Below are 23,773 nucleotides of genomic sequence, written 5' to 3' on the forward strand. Positions count from 1 at the left end.
TAATTTGATTTGATTGAAATAACTTTATGGTACCAATTTTTTCAATGATATAAAAAGAAAGAGAAAAAGGAAGCATTCAAAATAAAACACAATTGAAAGAAAGAGTTTTGTCACATTCTCAGCATGTCTCTAAGGGCTGTTTGTTGTGTAAGGAACCATTTTATTCCTGGTATCCTGTCTAACATTCCCATCCAGTTGAGGGCACCAGGAGAATTCCCTTAAATTTTGAACACCTTCATCACATCAAATCAGTGTAGCTGAATAAAGCCTCACAGCTGTGTTAACATCAGAACAGCAGCACCTCTGACAGTGTAGCACCCCCTCTGTGCTGCACTTCAACAATGGCCTCGCTGTCATGATGGAATCTTAGGGCAGGATTTTCCAGCCTCGCCTGCCGCTGGGATCGTCCAGTCCCACAGAAGGTCAGTGGACTTTTGGCAGGGCTGCCGAATCCCCTACAGCAGGTCCTGCCATGACGGGGCCCGAAAATCCCAACCTTTAAAATGTGGCTTGAACCACAGCCAGCTGAACCGGGTGAGAAAGCTACCCACGGAGTCACAGCTGACACCGAGAATGTTGGCTTTTAAGGCCAGTTTGATTTTAATAAGAAGCAGTTGGAATATGAAAAAGGAGGTTTCGTGATTGATGATGGATTTGCTTGAATGTGGTCCTTTCAGTGACTTGGCCCTGGTGTGCTGAAATCTATAATGCTGTGCACTGTTTTTTCATTATGGGTAACTGTCTCACCAGTCAACCTTCAGCCATTCACTCAGAAATATTATAATCATTTTTCAAAGTTGAAACGATGATGTGATGAGTAAACACATTTGCAGATGGCGAGCAGCCAAAGATATCCAGCACTAAGAGAGGGACTGGCCTGCATTCAGTGATCGCGTTTCAAGTCCTGTTGACACCCTGGCACCAGTTCAGTTCATTGAAGATCCACCCCACCACCCTCCCCACCCGAATAAAAACCGCACTTATGCCCATTAGCATCAGTCGTGGCTCAGTGGACAGCGCTTCTGTCTCTGAGGCAGCAGGTCATGGCTTGGAGTCCCGCTCCAGAGATTTGAGTACATAATCTAGACTGGCACGTCAGTGCAGTGCCGAGCTCATGCTGCACTACTGCAGGTACTGCTTTTCAAATGCAAATGGACCAATATTGCTGTTTGTGAGAGCGCACCGTATGCAAATTGGCTGCTGCATGTCCCAAATTATAATAGTGACTGCAGTTCACAAGTACATCTTTGGCTGTAAAGCGTTTTGGGAGGACCTGAGGGTGTGAGAGGTGTTATATAAATACAAGTCTGCCTTCTTTAAGATCAATGATGATTAAAAACCAAATCGCGGCATTCTTGAGGGACAAGCCAGGAATATAAAATTACCTTGTCTTTTTTTCCCTCTGGTTAATTACAGGCGCTTTGGGACAAAATGTGCAGCCTGCCAGCAGGGTATCCCCCCAACCCAGGTGGTGAGGAAAGCTCAGGACTTTGTCTATCATCTTCACTGCTTTTCCTGCATCATGTGTAACCGGCAGCTGGCTACAGGGGATGAATTCTATCTGATGGAGGATAGCCGGCTGGTGTGTAAGGAGGACTATGAGACAGCCAAACAGAACGGTAGGCACCATATTGGCAAGGGTATGTCATGCAACATTGTGAAAAGATAACTGTATTGCATTTGCTTTACCCATCTTGGTATTTGTACAGTGAGGTGTCATTCATGCTGACCCTGAGATGTAGGAACAAATTAAACATTCAAAAAAAAAACCATCAATTTCCGTTTCACCTTTTCACACCAAAATGTGTGTCATGCTCTTTTAAGTTCTACAACGGTTTTTGTGTCACAACCTTTAATGTTGAAAAGTACAGCGCATGTTACTGGCCTGAGGCGCACCTGCTGCATTCCTCAGTTGAGGTGTGTTATGACCACAAAGGCCACCGCGCTTAAAAATCAACTGGATTCCCACAGCAGGCAACACAGGCATCCTGTACTGCAGGTGGCAGAGGTCTACACAAGGGGGCATAACCCTACAAATTAGGGCTCCGCTTTTCAGGGATGGTGTTCTTCAGACAAGATCTGGAACTCTCTCCCCCAAAATCAATGGGTCATTTGAAAATTCCAACACTGACATTGATAAAATTTTTGGCAAGGCAATTAGGCAAGGGTACTACATGTAATGGAACCAAGATGGGTAGGTGCACTTAAGCTACAGATCAGCCATTATCTAATTGAATGGTGGAACAGGCTCAAGGGGCTGAATGGCCTGTTCCTATGTGGTTCCTGCAGCAACCTGTTCCAGACAATGGACCCTATTTTAAAATTCCCTAAGATGTCTGAGCTGGCTCTTTAAATGAGCAGGGTTCGATCCATGTCCTGTCTGCTGGTTTCACAGCAGAGGTGATGGTGATCAACAAAGGAGTCTGCCAACTCAGGGACACCCTGTTCTTGACTTAAAGGAAAACTGCCTCGAATTTATCACCTCCTGCAGGAGGAAAGCCTAATTTCAAAAGTAAGAAGAGGTGCTAGGAATATGACCAAAAGACACTGCAGGCCAGTTAAATGTCGTGGTCATTATATTAAAAAGTGGTGATTCTCTGACAGCTGCCTCGTTGCTGAAATTTTCAGACCTAATGTCTTTCGCTGACCTGCAGTCCACCGATTGACTAATATTAATGAGATTAATGACAATTACTAATAACCTGTTGTACAGATAGTTATTAATAGGTCCCTGGAGCAAGTGTTGTGCACTGAGTGATATCACAACACAAAATACAAATGTGCATTACATCACCTGCGCCAATCATTCAGCTCGCGAGGAAGGCACGATTTATGGTCACTGAGCAATCCTGCCTGTCAGCCGCATAATGAATTAACTCCTTCAGTCCTGTCATGGAACGGTGGCAAGAACCTTAGGAACACAGCCACTGGGCCAGCAACCTGTTTTGAGCAGATGGTCTGCCTGCTGTAGAACCCACCCAGTTTGCCATTCTGTTAAGAGGAGACCGCATTGGAAATCTGGACACGTGCAGCTCTCCATTCTCCAACCATTCATTTTAAGTGGTCGGGAGATCAGTGCGTGAGCTTCTCACCGGTGCTGCAATGCTGGATAATTTATTCACCCTGTGTCTCTTAATCTAAAATTTTCATTAGTTGAAAAGAGATAGAGTGAAACTGCTTTCAGTAAACTGCCAACTGAAAGAAATTTGTTAGTGTGTGTAAGAATAAAAACCAGCCACTCCATTTGAAAGTACCACACTGTCAAATTGCATTAGGAATTCTCTCCTGGCTCTGAAAACATCTGATGGATCCACTAATAGTTAAACTCCGCTGATCAATTTATGGATACTCCATTGATCAGTAAGTGGCTTAGCTTCCTTTCGGATATGAATGGAGGCATAGTACCAAGCTACTTGTATTGGTTAACAAGTACCAGCAGATGAAAAACATGCACAAGGTATGGAAATTATTCATATGGAGCTGGGCTGTCAATTGCCTTTACATTTTACATTTGCAATTGCTCTAAGCCACAGAAAGGTTAAATGCAGACATACATACAGCAACATATCAGTGTTTGGACTGACGACCTTGACATGCGCTCCAGGGTAGCCTCTTCCCATTTTTCTTTGTCCTGAAGGCAAATGATTGCTTGAGACCAGAACTTAAAAAGGAACATAGGAAGTGCTAGGTTAAAAAAGGCCAAGATCCATCTAGCTTATCTTCTCCCATCCTGGTAGTTGCATGTTATAATGATAATGGAGTTATTGCCTCATCATTGCAAACAATCTTTACCAATTAGCCTGCAATAGGCTAATACATGGGGTGAGGGAAACTCCTGTGGTGGAAAACTTTGGGAACCAAAGGCCCAAAGCCATTTGTACTTCTCATGGTGTCCCTTATCATGTTTCAAATTATCCTAAAACATTATAAGTCCATCTTTTTTTTCACTTTAATCAATTTTGGCAGTTCTGTAGCCAGAAGTTACTTAAAGTGGACATTAATCTGATAATATTTCACCAGCTCTTCACTCATCTAACACAATTCTATCTTATGTATAGGTTGCTGCAATGAAACAGGACTTCATGAGAGCAATGGTGTGCACTTAGTAAAAAGCTCAACCAAGGGCTGTTGCTGTTCTGGTATCAGAATGATTTTAAAAGTACCAATGAGATATTAAGTAGTGTGTTTCTATTTTCCTCTGCTGATGTCCTTCTAACCTTTGTATTAATTTATTGCTTCAAAAACAATAGCTGAATTTTCCTGTGGGTGTCAGGAACCCAATATTGGGAACATATGCAGTCCCAAGCTTGCATTTGTCATCCAGGCACCCACCAGTGCAACAAGACATGAGGTGAGCCCCTGATTGCTCACCTCCAGGTTTGTCATCCAATTATGGAAAGCAAACGGATTCCCAAGGCGGGAGGCCCAATGAGGGGGGGTCTGCAGCACCAGAAGGCTGGCAAACCCACTCAGAGAGGTGGGTGCTGCTGAGACAGAAAAGCAAGTGCAAGGGTGCCTGAAAATGCAGGTGCTTTCGGAAGCCAGCTGAAAATTTAAAATTAAAAAAGGTCCACAGTTACCAGTGTCATCAGTGTGGAGAGGATGTCCCTCCACGGGGATGGTTTTGTTCACAGCTGTGGTCTTTCCATACCTGTTGCAAACTCATTGGGCCATTGAGGGGAGGCACGGATGGGCTCCTCGGCCTGCCAGGCGGAGGGCACCTCCAAGTCACTGCCAGCCTCCAGGCTTAGTTAGGGAACAGTCCGACGCTGGGAAAATGCCAGTAGCATCTAAAAATGGCCCCTGTGTGGCCTTAATTGGCCTAACTGCCTGACCACCTCCATAGGCCAGGTTGCCAAGTCCCGTGGCAGCCCCGAATTGGGAAACTCTCCCAGAGGCGGGACAACATCGGGGAGTGACAACATCAGGGTTTTATGCTTATTTCCTGGCCCCACCTTCAGGGGACCAGGAAAATTCAACCCAATGTATTTAGCCTGAATGATATGGTCTGCAAACACGCTGTTTTTCCACCAATCTGGACAGATATGCATCACGACGTTGGTAGAACATTAAACTCCAGTGCATATCTCACTCTGAATCACCAATTCCAGATATTTCACAGATAATGTGGTTGATAGAAAGCACAAGCTAGTCTATGGAAGCTGATTTTTGTGGGGAACATGGATTAAATATCAGGGAAGTCGCCAGGATTGTAGGAAGTAGTGGTATTGAAGTTGAGTTAAACAGCTCAAAGCGTTGGCCACTGCCTCTGTATGGCCACTTGGGTGTGTAGTGGAGAGCACCCGGCACTCTTGGAACAGTTGCTCAGCATGTGTCACAGCATTTAAGAAAAAAGAATAGGAAACTCAGGAAGAAAAATGTACACAGTTATTTTCACACAATATAAAATATATTGGGGATAAAACTAGTCTTCGATGGTAGCGCAGTATAGGATCACAGTAAATTGGAGGTGCATTTTGCACCATGTCTGATATTCTTCTGCTTTAAAACCAAAGATCAGTTTCATCCTCAATATTTCTTACAGTTGTACTATTACTGTTTTAGCTTTATCCCTCACACCTTTTTATTTATGTTCATAGGCAGACTGTGTTTCTTATAAACTAAGCTGCACCTTTTGTACCCTGCTATGAATGGATTTATTGACTTCTGATCATATGCTGATCATAAGTAACTTTGCATCATCTCAGAATGTAGAAAATGGCATGTGTCCAAACTAAACTAGTATGTAGAAACAGCAACATCCAACCATAACTGAAGAGCAATGACCAACCTTGGACCATATACCTAGGCTGGGTATTCTATCCATTGACCATGAAACTACTGAGCTGGTTTTCCCATTTGAAACTAAAAAAAAGGAGGTCCTGAAATCCATGTAGCTTTTTTCAGAAAATTCCTGAAACACGAAGGAAGAAATTTGTCCACATAGAACTTCATTCACAGACTATGTTGATTCTCTGGGTGCAGACAGTGCTGGCAGCCTGGTCTCTGTCCAGTCCACAACTGACCCTTGCCTCAGGTCATGTGTCACTTTACATCACACTGTGGACAATGCTGTTTCTCAGTCCCACATTAATCCTTGCCATGCCGGATACCCTTCTACTACACTTCCCCCCAAAGTCTTTACCTGACCCATTACAATCGTGCTACCCCTCCTCCCCACCTCAAGGCTCTGGCTTTATAAATTCAGACAGTCTAGAGGCTTGACAATTCAGCTGGCTCTCATTCTGCTCACAGTTAGAGGAATGGTAGGCTTTACTGATTCGAGCAAACTTTGTTGATTCAGAGTTTGAGTTGTAGTCAGTGTTTCTGATGGTTGTCTTCTGATCTGCTTTTTTCCACTCCTTGGAATCAATCATCTCTTTGTCAACTCCCCGTCTGCTCTGCTCGGGGACCATCAGCTTGTCCCACTTTATCCGGAGAGAGTGTTCACTCTGTTCATTCAGCGCCTGGTCTTCCTTTTGCCATGTGATCTGCTGTGATCTTTGCGGAATTGAAGATGTCTCTCCCTGTCATTTGGATGTTCCTCAGTGGTGGACCCACCTTGCAGTTTGGCGTTTATCATGACACAGTGTTCTAACGTGTGTCTCCGTGCCTCACTGAGCTGTGCTCTGGTGAGTGATGATCGCTAGTTCCTTACTCCAGCATCATCTTGCAGCTTTGCGCATTGGCTGGAGGTTGCAGTTTCTGTGCCGTGGCATTTACAGGTAGTGTGACAGCAACACTGTGTGTTTTCTTGTGTGCCTTCCACTCGAGTTACAGTGGTGATTATCTTAAGGTTTGGCTGGTCTGACCAAAGAGGAGCTTCTGCTGCCTGCAAAGAAACTGGACATGCCAGCCCTGCAAAGCGTGAAGACATTTCAGAGCTAATGTCCCAATCGAGAGTCTCTTTACTGGTGGGCCCCTAGGGAACTTGCAGCTCTGTGCAGTTGACAACAAAGGTTGTCTTGACGTCTTCTGCTGTTTTAAGAAGATTAAGACAATACAGATATCTCTGCTCAAGAGAGAAGAAGATTGGTTTTGGATGATGGATATGACTTTGAATGCCTGCTTGTTGCCATACCTTAGTGGTTCGAGGATCATGCCTATGACCAGAAGTCGGATTCCTCCAGACCTGCAGAGTGGTGCGTCTGTTGTTCATAGCCAGATGTCTCTTGGCCATGGTTCATATCCAAGAGGACCATAACACTGGCTCCTGTGTCCATTTGAAGTTGATGAAGTGACCGTTTACTTAAATGTCCACAATCCAAAAGAGAATGTAGGATCCTTGACCTCGTCCAAGGAGCAGGGTTGGATCTCTTCCTCATGTAGTACCTCTTGGGATCCTCGGCCCGTCTAGGTGTCATAGCTTTCTGAAGTGTCCCAGGCGACTGCAGTTCAGACACTGCACTGAGATTGCTAGACAGTGCTCTTGCCTGTGAGGTCATTTGGCTCCAGAGCATTGACATGGTCCCTCACCAGGGAGGCAGAGATTCCCAGTGACAAAAAGAATGGAGGCAGCAGAACATGACAGGTAGAAAATGAAACCAAAGGGTTGTCGAGCACTGGTGGCTGCGATTAGAAACTGCTGTAAACTCCAGACTCCAGAATGTTGATCTCTGCATGGAAGCAGTGTGATCGCAGACAGTCCCAATGTGGAGACAACATTAAAATAATGCAGATTGGCTCCAAGCTACTTCACTTGCACTGCTACCAGCTTTTTATTTCCAGGTTTTTTTTTTCAACTGATCTCAAATTCTGAAGCTGCCTTAATGCGATTTGTACTGACAATCTTTAGTAACAAGCCACTACCCTCCTATAAAATAAAAGCACCAGGGCTGTCAATCTGAAATTAAAAAGAAAACAGATCCAGCAACCCAGAGAGAGCTAATAATAGACAGGTTAGGCTTGGGTATTGCCTTCATTGGCCTGGAGTCTCTTTACCCCTTTGTTGTTTCATGAGCTGGACAATTGGCTTACTTTTGCCACGTAAAATGGATCGGTGTTGTTGGCGGATTTCAGGCTGTCTGACTATTTGGACAGCCTTTTCTAGAGTCAGATATTCCTTGTACTGTAGCATGCCTGAAAGGGCATCGCCAGCCATTCTGGAAACAACTCTGCCCCACTATGAGTTCTGACTTAAGGTCGCCATAGTCACAGCCTTCAACCTAATCTGTATGATTTGTTTATAAAAGAGTCAACCGGTTCTCCAAACTGTTGGACACCTTTGTTGAATTTAATTCTCTCTAAAATGTTGTTGCTTCTTAGATTAAAATATGTATTGAATGATTTTAGAATTTCATCAAGTTTACCTGAGGATTCATTTATTCCTAGCCCCGCAATAATATCATCAGCTATCGGACCTACTGACTAAAGCAGTGTATTCACTTGTTCAGCTTCTGTCTTTTTATTTAACCCTGAAGCTATCATGTATCTCAAGAATCTTTTCCACCAATGTCCCAGGTTTTGTGCCTGGTCTGGCCCTGGTCAGTCCCAGTTGGTCTGGTAATGGTGATTTGTTGTCCATGGTTCCTTTAAAGTTCAGGTGAGTGCAGCTCTAAATGCTGTGCAGGTTTTAAAGATGTTGCCACAATAACTGTTTCTTCAAGAGTCTTCCCACGCTTGTCATGTTTTGGCAGGCTCCCACATGATGGCAGCCCCAAGCTCTTTGCCTTTAGTTTTGTGCAGTGATTTACTCAATCAACTATTCTGGGCCGTCCCTGAGATATCAGAGGATTTTCCAGCATTTTCGCATTGATTCCCGGCTTTGGCTGAGGTTTTTAAACCTTCCATTTTTTTTCTTAATGGGAGCTTGGCCGCCATGTGTAATGGCACTGATTCTGAACTCAGTGCTTTCAGAAATGGGCTGCTCTGGCCTTATTACAGCACTGAAGCTTTTTAAACTAGTCTGGCTTAGAGTTGAATTTTGTGCTCACCCCTGCCAGGTCCTTTGACTCTGCACTCTGTGGGCATTCACACTGGACCCCACGAGATCTTGTGGAGTCCTTGGCTGCACAGTGGGGTTTTTTCTTCTGCCTTCATTTCTGAATTGGAGCTTCTTTCAGGCGACCTCCCTCTGTGTCCTCACTTCAGGTGCTTTCAGTCAGATCAGACTGCTGCTCCTTCAGTTTTCCAGCTTTTGAATTTCTGCTCCGGCTTCTCTGAGGTTCTGGGTTTTTCCATTAGCTACCACCATTCTGTCTGTTGTATATTCAGTAGATCTCACAAAGAGGTTGAATCTTGTTTGGTTGAACATTTGGGGCAGAATTTTACCCTTGGCGTGTGGGCAAATGCCCCGACATGCCCATGCGTGAAATTAAGTGCAATGACATTGGATGAGCGTCCCAACGAGAAACTTGAGTCCCACACTAGTATTCTGGAGTTAAACAAAGGTAACTACATAGGCATTAGGGCAGATTTGGCCCTGGTGGACTGGAGAGGACAGTTGATGAACAGTGGCAGATATTTAAGGAGATATTCAATTCCTCCCAAGTAAAATATATTCTAAAGAGGAAGAAAGATGGTAAGAGGGGGAAAAAGCATCCAGGGCTAAGCAAGGAAGTTAAAGATAAAATAAAGGCAAAAACTAAGGCATAGCAACTTGCAAAGGTCAGTGGCAGGCTGGAAGATTGGGAAACTTTTAAAGATCAACAAAGGGTTGCTAAAAAAATAATAAAAAGAGCAAAGGTAAATTATGAAAGAAAACTAGCACAAAATGCAAAATGCAAAATGCAAAAACTGACAGCAAAAGTTTCTACAAGTATGTAAAAGGAGAGTAGCTAAAGTCTCTTGGAGGATCAGACTGGGGAGTTAATAGTGGGGAAAGCAGAAATGGCAGAGATGCTTAATCAATATTTTGTCTCAGTTTTCACGGTGTAGGACACTAGTACCACCCCAATAGTAACAGGTAGAGCAGAGGGTGTGGAGAAGGAGGAACGTAGAACAATCACCATCACTAGAGAAAAACTACTGAGCAAACTATTGGGATTAAAGGGTGACAAGTCCCCAGGACCTGATGGCCTACATCCCAGGGCCTTAAAGGAAGTGGCAGTGGAGACAGTGGATGCATTGGCTATAATATTCCAAAATTCCCTGGGTTCTGGAAAGGTTCCAGTGGATTGGAAAAATGCTAATAAATAAATGCTTTATTCAAAAAGGGGGGGAAGCAGAAAGTAGGAAACTTTAGATCAGTTAGTTTAATGTTTGTCATTGGGAAATTGTTGGAATCCATTATTAAGGAAATCGTAATGGGGCATTTGGAAAGTCAAAATGCAATCCATCAGAGTCAGCATGGTTTTATGAAGAGTAAATCGTGTTTGACTAATTTGCTAGAGTTCTTTGAAGATGCGACAAGCAAAGTGGATAATGGGGATCCTGTAGATGTAGTATATCTGGACTTCCAGAAGGCCTTTGATATGGTGCTACACTAAAGATTAACACACAAGATAAGATCACGTGGAGTTAGGGGTAATATATTAACTTGGACCTGCTAACCAACAGAAAGCAGAGAGTCGGAATAAATGGGTCTTTTTCTGGATGGCAAGCTGTAACTAGTGGGGTGCCACAGGGTTCGGTCCTTGGGTCCCAACTATTTACATATTAATGACTTGGATTCAGGGATAGAAGGTACTATGGCTAAATTTGCAGATGACACCAGAATAGGTGGGAAAGTAAGTTGCAATGAAGAAATAAGAAATTTACAAATGGATATGGACAGGCTAGGTGAATGGGCCAAAATTTGGCAGATGGAGTTTAATGTGGATAAGTGTGAGGTTATCCATTTTGGCCAGAAGAATAAAAAGGCGACTTATTTTTAAATGGAGAGAAACTTCAGAATGCTTCAGTGCAGAGGGATCTGGGTGTCCTCGTGCATGAATCGCTGAAAGCTAATATGCAGGTACAGCAGGTAATAAGGAAGGCAAATGGAATTTTGGCATTTATTGCTAAAGGAATAGAATATAAAAATAGAGAAGTGTTGTTGCAACTGTGCACAGCATTGGTGAGACCGCACCTGGAGTACTGTGCACAGTTTTGGTCTCCTTACTTGAGGAAGGATACATTTGCATTGGAGGTGGTTCAGAGGAGGTTCACTAGATTGATTCCAGAGATGCAGGGCTTGTCTTATGAGGAGAGATTGAGCAGTTTAGGCCTATACTCGCTAGAGTTTAGAAGGATGAGAGGAGATCTAATTGAGGTATAAAAGATGCTAAAGGGGATAGACAAAGTAGACGTGGAGCGGATGTTTCCCCTTGTGGGGCATTCCAGAACAAGAGGCCATAGTTTTAGGCTAAGGGGTGGTAGATTTAAATCAGAGATGAGGGGGAATTACTTTTCTCAAAGGGTCGTGAACCTGTGGAATTCACTACCTCAGAGTGCAGTGGATGCTGGGACGCTGAATAAATTTAAGGAGGAGATAGACAGATTTTTAATTAGTAGCGGGTTGAAAGGTTACGGGGAGAGGGCGGGAAATTGGAGTTGAGGCTGAAATGAGATCAGCCATGATCGTAATGAATGGCGGGGCAGGCTCGAGGGGCTGAATTGCCTACTCCTGCTCCTAGTTCTTATGTTCTCTCATGGGGAGGCTCCTCCAGGGTCTCAATCAGGGGTTCCAGGGGATGCACTCGGACCTGCAAGCCCTCACACTGGCAATGACCTCAGCTGGTCAGTGTCAGTGTGGGAGACGGATTGGACACTCAGTATCCCAGCTAGCTACCCGTCCATCAATGGTGAGCAGGGGGGTCCAGAGCAACCTCACATTGGTGCACGAGCTGCCTGTCGAACCTGCGGGCTCCTCTCAGGGCGCTCAGGGTGATGGCGGCAGCTCCTCCACCCCTCTGCCAGTGACCGTGGCATCTGATGAGGCTGCAGCAACTGGGGAGATGCCAGCACAGGCTCCACTGGTCAGAGGACAACCGCCGAGGTCATCAAGGCCAACAGGACAGCAGAGTGAGCAGGCTGCCTCCAATGCCAGTGCCAGCGAGGGGGGAGCACCAAGACAGAGCACTCGCAAACAAAAACTTAAAGCACCTTAAGCACAACACGGCCTGATCACGAGTGATATTTGTTTTCCTCATTTTTCTGTTATTTTTTAGTGGTGTGATGGGAAACACCGGTGAATGTTACTTTCTGCTATGTTTGTCACTCAGAAGTAAATGAGATGTTTCCTTTGCAACTGGCCTCTGGATGCTTCATTTGTTCTGTGGGTGCAGGTAAACCATGATGTTATGATGGGCATGTGACTGCTTAAACTTTATTGCAAAGGCACATAGTTTATGTTGTTGACCAAGGAATTGGTCCTGTCAGAGATTGAGTATGGAGCCTGCAGCCCTGGCATGTGGTGGTGGTTTTTATTTGGTGTGCTAGCTGAAGGATCATTGGTTCAAAGCTTCCCGCATGTCCCTGCCTCCCTGGAGGTTACCCAGGTCTATGCCCTCAGCATTCTCCTGAGTGGGCTCGTCCTCAGACTCACTACTGGATTCATTGTCTGTTGCCTGTGCAGCTGCATTAAGATCTTCTTCCTCCACTGCATCCCCCCTTTCCAGTGCCAGATTGTGGAGAGTGCAACATGCAGCCACTATCAGTGACACATGATCTGGGGGTTATTGCCGTGCGCCCGCTGAATGGTCCAGGCATCGGAAGCACATCTTGAGCAGACCGATGGTTCTCTCTACCACCACGCTTGTGGAGCCATGGCTCCTGTTGTACCACTGCTCAGCCTGTTCTTGGGTGGTGGAGAGGCATCATAAGCCACCTTTTGAGTGGATAGCCCTTGTTACCCAGCAGCCATCCATCCAGTCGGGCTGGAGCACTGAAGAGCCTTGGCACCTGGGAGTGTCTCAGGATGTAAGCATCTTGGGAGCTGCCTGGGTACCTTGCACAGACTTGCAGAATCTGCATCCTGTGGTCACACACTATCTGCACGTTCATGGAGTGGATTCCCTTCCTGTTGACGAAAGCTCCCGGCTCACCCACTGGCACCTTGGCGGCCACATGTGTGCAGTCGATTACACTCTGGATGAGGGGGAACCCAGCAATCGCTGTGAAGCCTCTGGCTCATTGTGTCTGGCTGGCCTTGTCCTTACAGTAATGAATGAAAGTCACTGCACACCTGAACAAAGCATCTGTCACAAGTTTGATTCAACTGCGGACAGCTGATTGGGAGACTCCACACAGATCCCTCACTGATGCCCATTGATTAATCCACTCTCTACCTGCAGCCCCATTGCATCCTTCCCAACCCCACCTGAGGAACACCTCGCAGGGCTCAGCTGATTTGTAACCCTGGAGCCACAAGACACTGAGACCAAGCAGCCAGGGCTCACCCCCTTGGCCAGATTCTGCCTCAGTGACATTTGCCACTCACACTCTAACACCTCTGAGGTCCATGGGGGGATGGGCAGCTCTTACCTGTTCTGCAAAGTGACCGATGCCAACACGGTTCTCACCCTCCCCGATCGCAGCAGATCGTTAAAGCCCCTCCGGCACTGGACCCACGTGCGCCTCACCACGTCTGGGTGCTGATCCTGGATGCCACCTCCTCCCAGGCCCTTTTTGGTGAGGTGAGGGGGCCTCCTCCTCCCATCCCTGGGAACAAGGGTTTCTCTCCTGGCTGCCACCTCCTCCAGGAGGGCAGTGAGACACTCGTCCGATAAACGTGGGGCCGACTGCCCCACAGACCTGCCCTCCCGCCTGCCGTGTCCACCCGCTCCGGTCTCCATGCACAGGGCTTCCGCGTCCTTCAGTCGCAGCCTTCCAGGGGCTGCCAAGGCCATATTTGAATCGGCCGCCGGGTCACCATTGGACCCGCTGGACATCCTGCCCCCTCCCCCGCCCGCCCCTTCGCGCTCATTGAAAGGCCGCGTCTCACGCTGGCCGGGCCTTACTCGGCCCGCCCGCATAAAATCGCGGTGCGCTGCCAATTACGGGCGGCAGTCGACTGACCCTGCTGAGCCGTCCCGCCAAGGGTAAAATTCTGTCCTGAAGGTCAGGATTTCACGGCCCCTCCCGCCCGGTGGGATGGTACTGTCTCACTGAACTAAATGGAGATTTAAATGCCTCACCACATTCGCTGGGGGATGCACCATGCAGGGCAGTAAAATCATGGCCTAAGTGTTTACTGATAACACCTAACCATGTACATATATACAAGGTATATGCCAAGCTATGAGCTAACTCCATGCTAGCATCTACACAGGTCTCTGTCCAGCCCACAACTGACTCTAGGCTCAGTTCATGTGTCTCTTTACATCACACTGTGGGCGGTACTATTTCTCAGTCCCACATTAACCCTTGTAATGCCATATGCCCTTATACTACAATGGTCTTTGGTGCTGATTTTACGCCAGGATCATTAATTCTCCAATAGAGTTTCTATTCCACAAACTTTGTAAAAGGAATGGAACAGAGGATCATGGACTACCAGACATCCTGTCAGTTACATAAACAGGAGTAGGACATTTAGCCTCTGGAGCCTGTTCTGGCATTCAATCAGATCATGCCTGATCCGTATTTTAACCCCATCTGTTGGTTCTGATGTGTGTTATACAAGTGTTGGCTCTTTGAAGTTAAAAGTATCCCCTTTCAAGATGTGTACTTAATAAACACATAACACATCAAAAGATGCATGTATGGCTCATGAACAATGGAGGTTGAACTACCATTGAGTTAATCCCCATGTCTACTGGAAATGCATGAAAAAACTGGAAAAGCTACTCCATTTTCCTGGGCTTCTGTGGTTCTTCTGGTGAAGCTGTACCAGATGAGTAAAAGATCTCCCAGCAGAAATTCACATCCAGGTCTCTTGGTATCCACACTTTGACAATAAAGGAGTAAATAACATTCAGCATCTGCTAAATGATACACATCCACATGTTTCCATAGAAGCAGGAGTAGGTAATTCAGCCCTTCAAGCCTGCTCCACAATTCAATATGTTCATGGCTGATCCTCTAGCTCAACGCCATACTCCCGTTCTCTCCTCATACCCCTTGACATCTTCAGTGTCTAGAAATCTATTGATTTACATCTTAAATATATTCAGTCGCTTGGCCTCCACAGTCCTCTATGGTAGAGAATTCCACAGGTTCACCACCCGCTAAGTGAAGAAGTTTCTCTTCATCTCAGTCCTCAATGGCCTATCCTGTATCCTGAGGTTGTGACCCCTTGTTCTAGGCCCCCCAGCCTCAGGAAACATCATCCCTGCATCCAGTCTGTCTAGCCCTGTCAGAATTTTATACCTTTCAATGAGATCCCTTCTTGTTCTTCTCAACTCCAGTGAATACAGGCCTAGTCGGCCCAATCTCTCCTCATACAACAACCCTGCCATCCCAGGAATAACTGTACGTGCATAAAAGTAATTTTATCTTAGAATGTTTTTCAAACAGAAGGCATTAGTATTATTTTACATATCAGTTACAAATTTGTTTTCCTTTGTGGCTGGTGCAGCGTATAAAATATGACTTCTTCAATGACATGTAATTAAATTACTTCAAGATCAAAAATGGACTGTATCCTTTGACAGCCTTTACATTTTTGCAAGGAAGTACTTGGACACAATTATAAGCTGTACAACACTAACATTATACATTGTACATTTGACTAGACTTGTTTATTCTAATACACTCTTGGTCAAACTCCCTAGTTCTACATTCCAGAAATTTAAGGTCATCAAAACTTGTGTCCTATCTCATACCAAATCCTGCTCATCCATCTCCTCTGTGCTTGCTAGCCTACGTTAGCTCCCTGTTAAGCAATCCCTTGATTTTAAAATTCTCATCCTTTTTTTCAAATCTCTCCATGGCCTCATCCCTCCCTACCTCTGTAATCTCCTCCAGCCCCATAGCCCCTTGAAATCTCTGCCTGAGCAAACTGTGCTCTCTTGGACATTCCCAATTTATTCGCTCCACCACTGTGGCCATGCCTTCATTTGCCAAGGCCCTAAACTTAGGAATACCCTTCCTAAACCTCTCCATCTATCTATCTCTCTTTCCTCCTTTGTGGCATTGCTTAAAACCTATCTCTTTGACCAAGCTTTTGGTCATCTGACCTATTATCTCCTTACGTAGCTCAGTATCAAATTTTGTTTGCATACAATCCTGTGAAGCACTCCTGGAATGTTTTACCATGTTAAATGTGCTGTACAGATGTATGTAATGACTATAACATAATCCAGAACACTGGGTCTATTGTGTGTTTGCATCTGTAATTTAAGATTTGGTAAGAACTTGTTGTCTAACACAGATGCTGATGCAGAAGCTGGAGCAAAGAGACCGCGAACTACTATTACAGCCAAGCAATTGGAAACACTGAAGAATGCATACAAAACCTCTCCAAAACCAGCTCGCCATGTGAGGGAACAGCTCTCCTCCGAAACGGGGCTTGACATGAGGGTTGTACAGGTAAAAAAATAAATCCTTGTGGGAAGTAATTTTCCTTGTTTAAATTTTATTAACAATTTAACTTTAGAAAATACTACTTGTTATTGTTCACCTAGTCCCTTGCTCTCAGTAGAAGCAGCTTAAATGCAATTGCAGTGAGCAATGATATCACAATGGTGGGGAGTGCTGACAACATAATGGCAGTGAGTACTGACATCACAATGGCAGGAAGTGCTGACATCACAATTGCAGTGTGTGTGCTGACATCATAACACCAGCGAGTGCTGACAACACAATGGCAGAAGTGCTGACATCACAAAGGCAGCGCGTGCTGACATCAAAATGTCGGTGAGTCACAATGGCAATGAATGCTGACATTAGAATGGCAGGGGTGCTGACATCACAATGGCAGTGAGTGCTAAGATCACAACGTAATGGGTGGTAATATCACAATGGTAGTGAGTGCCGACATCACAATGGCAACGAGTCGTGATGTCACAATGGCAAGTATTGTGATTGAGCAATGCCACATGGTGAATCAGTTAACTTTTTCAGTCCTAAGGTGAATGTTTGTTGTTTTTAGGGTAGAATGGGATAAGGATGCAGCACTGGAAAATAGGCCATTTTATTCACATGTACTTTTACTCTTGATAACTAGTGTCAGAGTGGTACTTGTGAAAAATAACCCTCATTTGCTAAAAGTTGTCTACTAAAATATTGCATTGAGTATTAAAAGAACTGAGCAAAACCATCCAAATAAATTCAGAAACAGTGACTTTGAACACAACCGTTTAATAGCCTCATTGTTGTGCGTGAATGGATGTAATGTGCTTGAATTCTTACAATTTAGGTACACCCATACACTAAATATCAACTGTAGAAATTATTCAGTCTGTAACTGGATCTAAACTAGAACAATAATGGCCCAGATCAGACACATTCTTTGGGTGTCACAGTAAAAGTTTCTTGTTCTATGGTGCACGATTCACATTATGATTTTCCATCAACGCCGCCTGCCATTGTACCCCCCCATGAATGCTGTTAGATCTTATTGACTCTTCCTCTACAGCACAGATACTATTGATGTACTTTACGAATATTTATAATTAAAAATTGAGTTTTGTATATATAAGATCAGGATTAACTGAGTGGGATTGGGGAGAGGAGGGGGACATGGACTGTAGCAACCCTAATGGCTCTGTTGAGAAAGACACTGTCCAGTGCTGAAGTCATGCATATAAAATGGAAGTATCTTAGGCTTGATGTGTGCTGAGTTATCCGATTTGAGCTGCAGTGGTTATAATGGTGCCAACAGCTGGACTTTGCACTTCTGGATTACAGAAGGTTAAATTCAACCACAGTTTTCAAAACAGATCGCTCACCAGTGCCTCCTGTTGGAGGGAGGATTTTGAGTGAGCACATTGATTGCAACCCCCCCAACCCCGCCAATTGTAAAACTGGGTGCTAAAATTCATTGTTCAGTCTCCTGCATGAAGGGCAGTCACTTTGGTGAGGTACTTTATCCCAGCACGAGTCAGGAGAATAAATGAGAAAATTGAGGACAGAATCTGCAAAAAAAAGGTCATATTTAATTTAGGTGTTATGAAGAACTGAAGGGAATAGTGGTGCTATCCTTTAAAAATCCAACATATTGCACCTGACATTGATAAAACATTGGCTGCTTGTGATAAGTCCTCCATCTTAACCAGACTATGAAGAAGATGATCAAAGCTTCTGCAAAGGAAAGGGAGGGTAAATTGGAGAGTGAACTAACTCAGTCTTGGGTAGGAAATGATGCATAGACCCTGAGCCCTGGAAAAGGAAGGAGCCCTCAATAGGCCTCCATGCTGCCATATCCAAACAATAAAAAATCACTGCCTCTTCCCCTTCAGCCCCTCAATCCTGCCATTTTTCTTCTTTCGGTTTGGAAGCCAGGGTGGTCTAAGGTGCGGACTTCAACACAGCTTAAATGCTACAGCTCAATAACTTATCCTATCACTAGCTTCCTCTCCCGAAGTGAAGCACCTAATGGCCTGGCAGAGAACCAGTGAAGCTTCTTTCAATGGAGCAGTTGCTAAAATGAAAACTGCATATCTAATACCTGATTTTGAATTCAATTTACTTTCTGTCACTTGATCATCTTCTTGTTGTGTTGCTATGCCTTCCCCTGCCATTTTTCCATGCAAGATCCGGTTCAAGAGTTGGTGGTAGAGGACATTATAGGAGATGCTTCATTGTTTGGGTTGCCTCTCCCCAGTCACAGTCAACAGATTTTGTTTGGCTGTAGCCCCAGTCTGCATAAGAGCCTTGCAGTGTCCAACACTAGTCCTGAGGCAATTGAGCCACAGACAATTAGGCCATGTTTCACTGGTTCCTGGTGGAAGAGATTCCTCTGGATCGTTAGACAACTCATGTGTCTTCATCTGTAGAGGTATTGAGCAGTCAGCAAGGTGGCATCTGTCAGGGTTACAGTCTAGGGGCTGGACAGTTGGTAAGAAATGGCCCCTTGACTTGAGCCCTTGATAAGGGGAGACTGGGGTTTCAGTGAATTTTTATCAACAGCGATTCACATCTCAGACTTGAGCCCAGATCCAGGACTTGCCCCATGTCTACTTTACATTGATAAAGGTGCTAAGCACAAATTACCGATGATAACTGTTGATTAAGGGTGCCTTTTTGAACTTCCAAATACATTTTCAAAATGCTGTATTCAGCCCCCAAAGTATCAGGATGTGCAAAATTCTTAGTGCAGTACACCTTATATTCAACTAACCATTGGAACCAGATAGATACAATCTATCAAGAGGCTATAGGTTTATATATGGACCACTGTATTTTGTCCAACATAATGTTAAAATATTCTAGCTAGAGTTGAACAGGTATTAATAAATGAAAATACTTAAACTTCTTTCAGGTTTGGTTCCAGAACAGGAGAGCCAAGGAGAAGCGATTGAAGAAGGACGCAGGCAGGCACAGATGGGGACAGTATTACAAGAATGTGAAGAGAAGCCGTGGAGGGGCAAAGAATGGGAAAGAAAGCTCAGTGGAGGAGGGGGGTCTCAGTGACAGTGAGCTGAGTTTCAGAGGTGAGTAAGCCCTAGTGAGGCCATTGTATTTGAATGCTTTTGTAACCTTTTGGGGATTCCACCATTCAAGCCCTAGTGGTTGACTGAGGATGGAGAGCAATCCCTTGCACTCGTGCCTTATGACTTCAGGAAGAGCTCTGTAGATACAGGGGGGGGGGCAATAGATACAATGAAGTCCACATTATTGCAGGGGTTGTCATTGAGAAGACTAGGAATTCTCAAGTCCCATTTTAGGCTCCTGGAAAAAGCAACTGAAGCCAGGAAGAATCTCAAGAGTAACTGGCTCACTTTCAAACTTGTAAAATCTTCTCCACCACATAAGAGGCAAAAGTTGAGAGTGTAATGGGATATTCTCCACTTACCTGCATGGGTAAACTGCAACAGATTAAGAAGCTCAACACTATCCAGCACAAAGCAGTTTGCTTGATCAGTACCTCTTTCGCCAGCTTATTCATTTCCTCCACCATCAATGCACTGTGACTGCACTACCTATTGAAGTGCCTAGCCAAGGCTTCTTTGTAAGCACCTCCCAAACCCAATGCCTCAACCACCTGGAAGGGTAGGGCTGGCAGGTGCTTGGGAACACTATTACCTCCAAGTTCCTCTCGAAGTCACACAGCATGCTGACTTGGACATGTATCTTCCATCATTTCTGAATCAAAATCTTGGTTTGTTCTGGATGGTGTCAAGCTTCTGGAGTTATTGACGTGCAGCCATCTAGTATCCAATTCATAGGGCAGCATTTTCCCCCCGTCGGGGGAGATTGTGCGGGAGCGGGCGTGAGTGGGCGGATTCCCGATCGGCACCCCCGGTCGGGTGCGCGCCGCCATTTCACCTGGGCGGGCTAATTAAGGCCCGCCCAGCGTGACATGCGCCAAGAGGCACTGTGTGCTCCCTGTGCGGGCGGGGGGGGGGATTCCCTGAGCTGGGAGTACACTCTTTCACGCATGCACGCGAGAGAGTGCACAGATCTCCCTGAGGCAAAGTGCTGCCTTAGGGAGATCGGCTCAAGATTCAAAAGTTCATCAAAGGCAGAAAAAAAATTCCTGACATGTCCCCTCATGTGACACTGCCACATGAGCTGGGACAAGTCAATTTCTTTTATTTAAACATTTTATACAAATTTTAAATCCCTCATGAAACCTCATCCCGCCCGTGGATGAGGTTTCATGTTTTTTCTGAAGGCCGCCTGGGCTCTTCGCCTGCCCGCCAACCTTAAGGCTGGACGGGCAGGTCCATTAATCATTTCAATTACTTTTTTAATGGCCTTAATAGGCCGTTGACAGGTCGGAGGGCGCACAGCCGAGTCGGCTGCATGTCCGCCAAACTGAGAACCTAAATGACGTGGGATGAAGTCGGGATGCATGTCTGACATCACCCTACGTCATTTTACGTGTCGGTAAACAGAAAGAGCTGCTCATAATTATATTATTCTCTTCCTAATTGATAGCACCCCTAGCTATGTTTTGAAATAATGCATTTTGTATTACAGTGGTTAAACAGCCCAATGGAATATATAATATTGCAACCAGTTTCATAAGAGTGAAACATTCTCAATGTATAACACTGAGTCCTTAGTTACACAGTGATAACAATCCTGAATATTAAGTGTTAATACACAGTGTTACACAGAAATATAATACATCTGTTTGTACTATTTGAGCTTTTCTTATATAATACATTGGGGATTATTTTGGACAAAAGGTGAAAACATATGCCAAATGGGTGTAGTGCTAAGAAGACAAACCTGTTTAAACATCTGGATTCAGCATTTAATTTTGGTTCCAATTGTTGATTAACATAATTTGAACTTGTATGGAGTGGCTAGAGTAGAAACCTGCAGGTTTAGCACTCAAGTGCTGATTAGATGCAATTTTTGTGGTGCAGAATGTTTGGGCTTCTCGCACCCACTTTCACTGAAGGTGTGGAGGATACTGGCTGGCACATTGCAGGATGGCTCAGGGAACTATGGAGAGAGCACACAGGTTTTCTGATGTGACACTGGAAGTCAAGGGATGTCCTGTACCTGCAGTGGGAAAAGGACATCATCCGACCCTTCTGTTCCTCTCTCCTGCCTGGCCTCATTTTCTCCTTCCAGTCTTCATCCAGACCAAGAGGGACCCGTAGCAAGATGCCAATGACCAAGCACTCCATTTCTCCCGGTGACTCCTATAAGGTGTCCATTAAGGTAGAGTAGCATAGCACTCACTCTTTTAGGTGACTTGGACCTAGAAGCCTCCTGCATCTAGTGACGCAAGTGACAGACAAAGCATGTGCTTGTGTCTGTTTCTGTAGCTAGTTTTTCCTGGAACAGGTTGACAACCTGTTGCCAGAGGCATCAAGCATGGCTGACCAGGAGTGGCTCTTGCCATTGATGTATTGAAATGATTTACAGGTTGATAATCAACGTGTTGACCATGTTAAGAATGCAGCTCCTTGGCCATCAAGTCCTGGAGTGGAATTTGAACCCAGACCTTCTGGTTCAGGGGTAGGCATGCTACCCACTGTGCCACAAAATCCTCAGGTTAAAATTCTCGGAGAATTTCCGGAATGAATATTGCTCAAGTGCTGGTGGAGTCTTGGCAGAGCGTCCCTATGTATTTCAGAGGTCTTCTTCACAGCTTCAGCAGCAATAAACATCAGCTAGAGAGTATTCCTTTAGGTAGTGCTTGAAAGTGGCACCAGTGCCACATTTACTGGGCACTGTCTGGAGAGGGTGTTAGGACAAGTGCTAGCAACCAAAATATTGTGCAGCCTCTTCAATGAGAGCAGCAGGCATTTTAAGTGTCAATCAGCTGTTTAATGAGCCTCTGGGTGACTGTTCCTAGCGTAGGCTTTGACTTCTTTCCAAGGATGGTGTCTTGCAATAAGTGCAGGCTAGACTGGAATTGCAGCTTAGGCCCCATCTTCACCACCTTGGAGGCTCTTTTCTGTCTGACATATTTGGTGAAAGATGCCCCCGTTATGTGGTTGTAGGGCATAACCCTTAAATTAGAATTGAGCTATAACCCTCTTGTTTAAATTAGCTAATCTGCTGTGCAGATTCCTGATTGTTTTATGTAATGTACATTGTGTTAAAGGATTATCATTTAACATTTTTGAATATACAATAATTAAAGGAAGATACAATTACAATGATAGCCTTCAGCAGTTAATCTGCCTTTCAGCACATGCTATAAGATTGCCTTCTAAAGGCAGTATTTTATTTTTGCAGGTGCAATATTAGCCAAAAGCATTAATTATTTTGTTTGTCCTGTATTCCAGATGATCAGATCCTCTCTGAACTGGGCCATACTAATGGAATTTACAGTGGTGTGAGTGACATGGCTGGCAGACAGTTACTGAATGGCAGTTTCACTGTCGATGGTATAGGGCAGCAGTACCATGACCTGAGAGCTAGCAGCCCCTACGGAATCCCTCAGTCCCCATCGTCTATAGCCTCTGCTCCTGCACACACCCCCTTAATGAACAGCCTTGGCTATATTGACAATAACTTGGGGATTATAGCACAAGGAGGACAGGGAATGAGCCATGCCCTGAGAATGATGACAGGCGGTCCTACTTCTGATATCTCGACAGGTAGCAGTGCTGGTTACCCAGACTTTCCAACAAGTCCTGCTTCATGGCTTGATGACATGGACCATCCTCAGTTTTAACACACCATACCACTAGTCTGAGATCCAATGAAGACGTCTAGAAGAGGACTAGTAGCCACAGCAGCTGCAGGACTTTTGAAGACAAGCAACGTATGTGTTTACAGCTTTGGTTTCCTCATTCTGCGGAAGTGAATCCAGCTCAAATACAGCACAGAGATCTATGGACCAAACCACTGGTCTGGGACAAGCACCCATCTAGATGGACCTTCCTGCTGAACTAATGCTTGCAAGTGAAGGCAAAAGTATGCACGTTGGTGGCATTTTATTGACTGAAATGCCAAACCTGATGGAGACAAGTAGGTGGGTCGAGGAGGAGGCAACTGCATTCTTACCCTAATTATAAAAGAGACAACAGACCTTGAGATGACCTGACTGTAGGCTGTATTTCACTATCATTAAAATTCAAATCTACAAGTAAAATGGCAAGAGGTAGATTTGGTTGAGACAGTCAGTGTAAAATAAGTTGTAGATACAAAAGTTCTCTCGCACAACTCGGTTTTACTTAAAAAAAAAGATAACTTATTTTACCGAGCCTGATAGAGAATTGTGTAGCCAATGAAGCACATTGTGTGTAAATCACAACTGATACACACTGGGGCACCATGTTCCTGCATGGGGAAGCCCAGGTGATCTGGAATTTTCCCATCGGTCTTTTAAGAT

At 44.9% G+C, this 23,773-nt stretch overlaps 1 protein-coding gene across 1 annotated transcript in view; it reads left to right on the forward strand.

Annotated features, from left to right (window-relative positions):
• The window catches only part of lhx4 (LIM homeobox 4), an 80,488-nt gene extending 57,344 nt beyond the window's left edge, over positions 1–23,144 (forward strand). The window contains exons 3-6 of the mRNA XM_078561856.1: positions 1,417–1,619; positions 16,235–16,392; positions 19,286–19,457; positions 22,722–23,144. Of these exons, the coding sequence (XP_078417982.1) occupies positions 1,417–1,619; positions 16,235–16,392; positions 19,286–19,457; positions 22,722–23,113 (925 nt within the window). The 3' untranslated portion in view covers positions 23,114–23,144. The remainder of the gene's footprint in view (positions 1–1,416; positions 1,620–16,234; positions 16,393–19,285; positions 19,458–22,721) is intronic.
• Positions 23,145–23,773: the final 629 nt, after the last annotated feature.

Source organism: Cetorhinus maximus, chromosome 17 (assembly GCF_964194155.1).
Source record: "Cetorhinus maximus chromosome 17, sCetMax3.hap1.1, whole genome shotgun sequence".
Taxonomy (NCBI): Eukaryota; Metazoa; Chordata; class Chondrichthyes; order Lamniformes; family Cetorhinidae; genus Cetorhinus; species Cetorhinus maximus.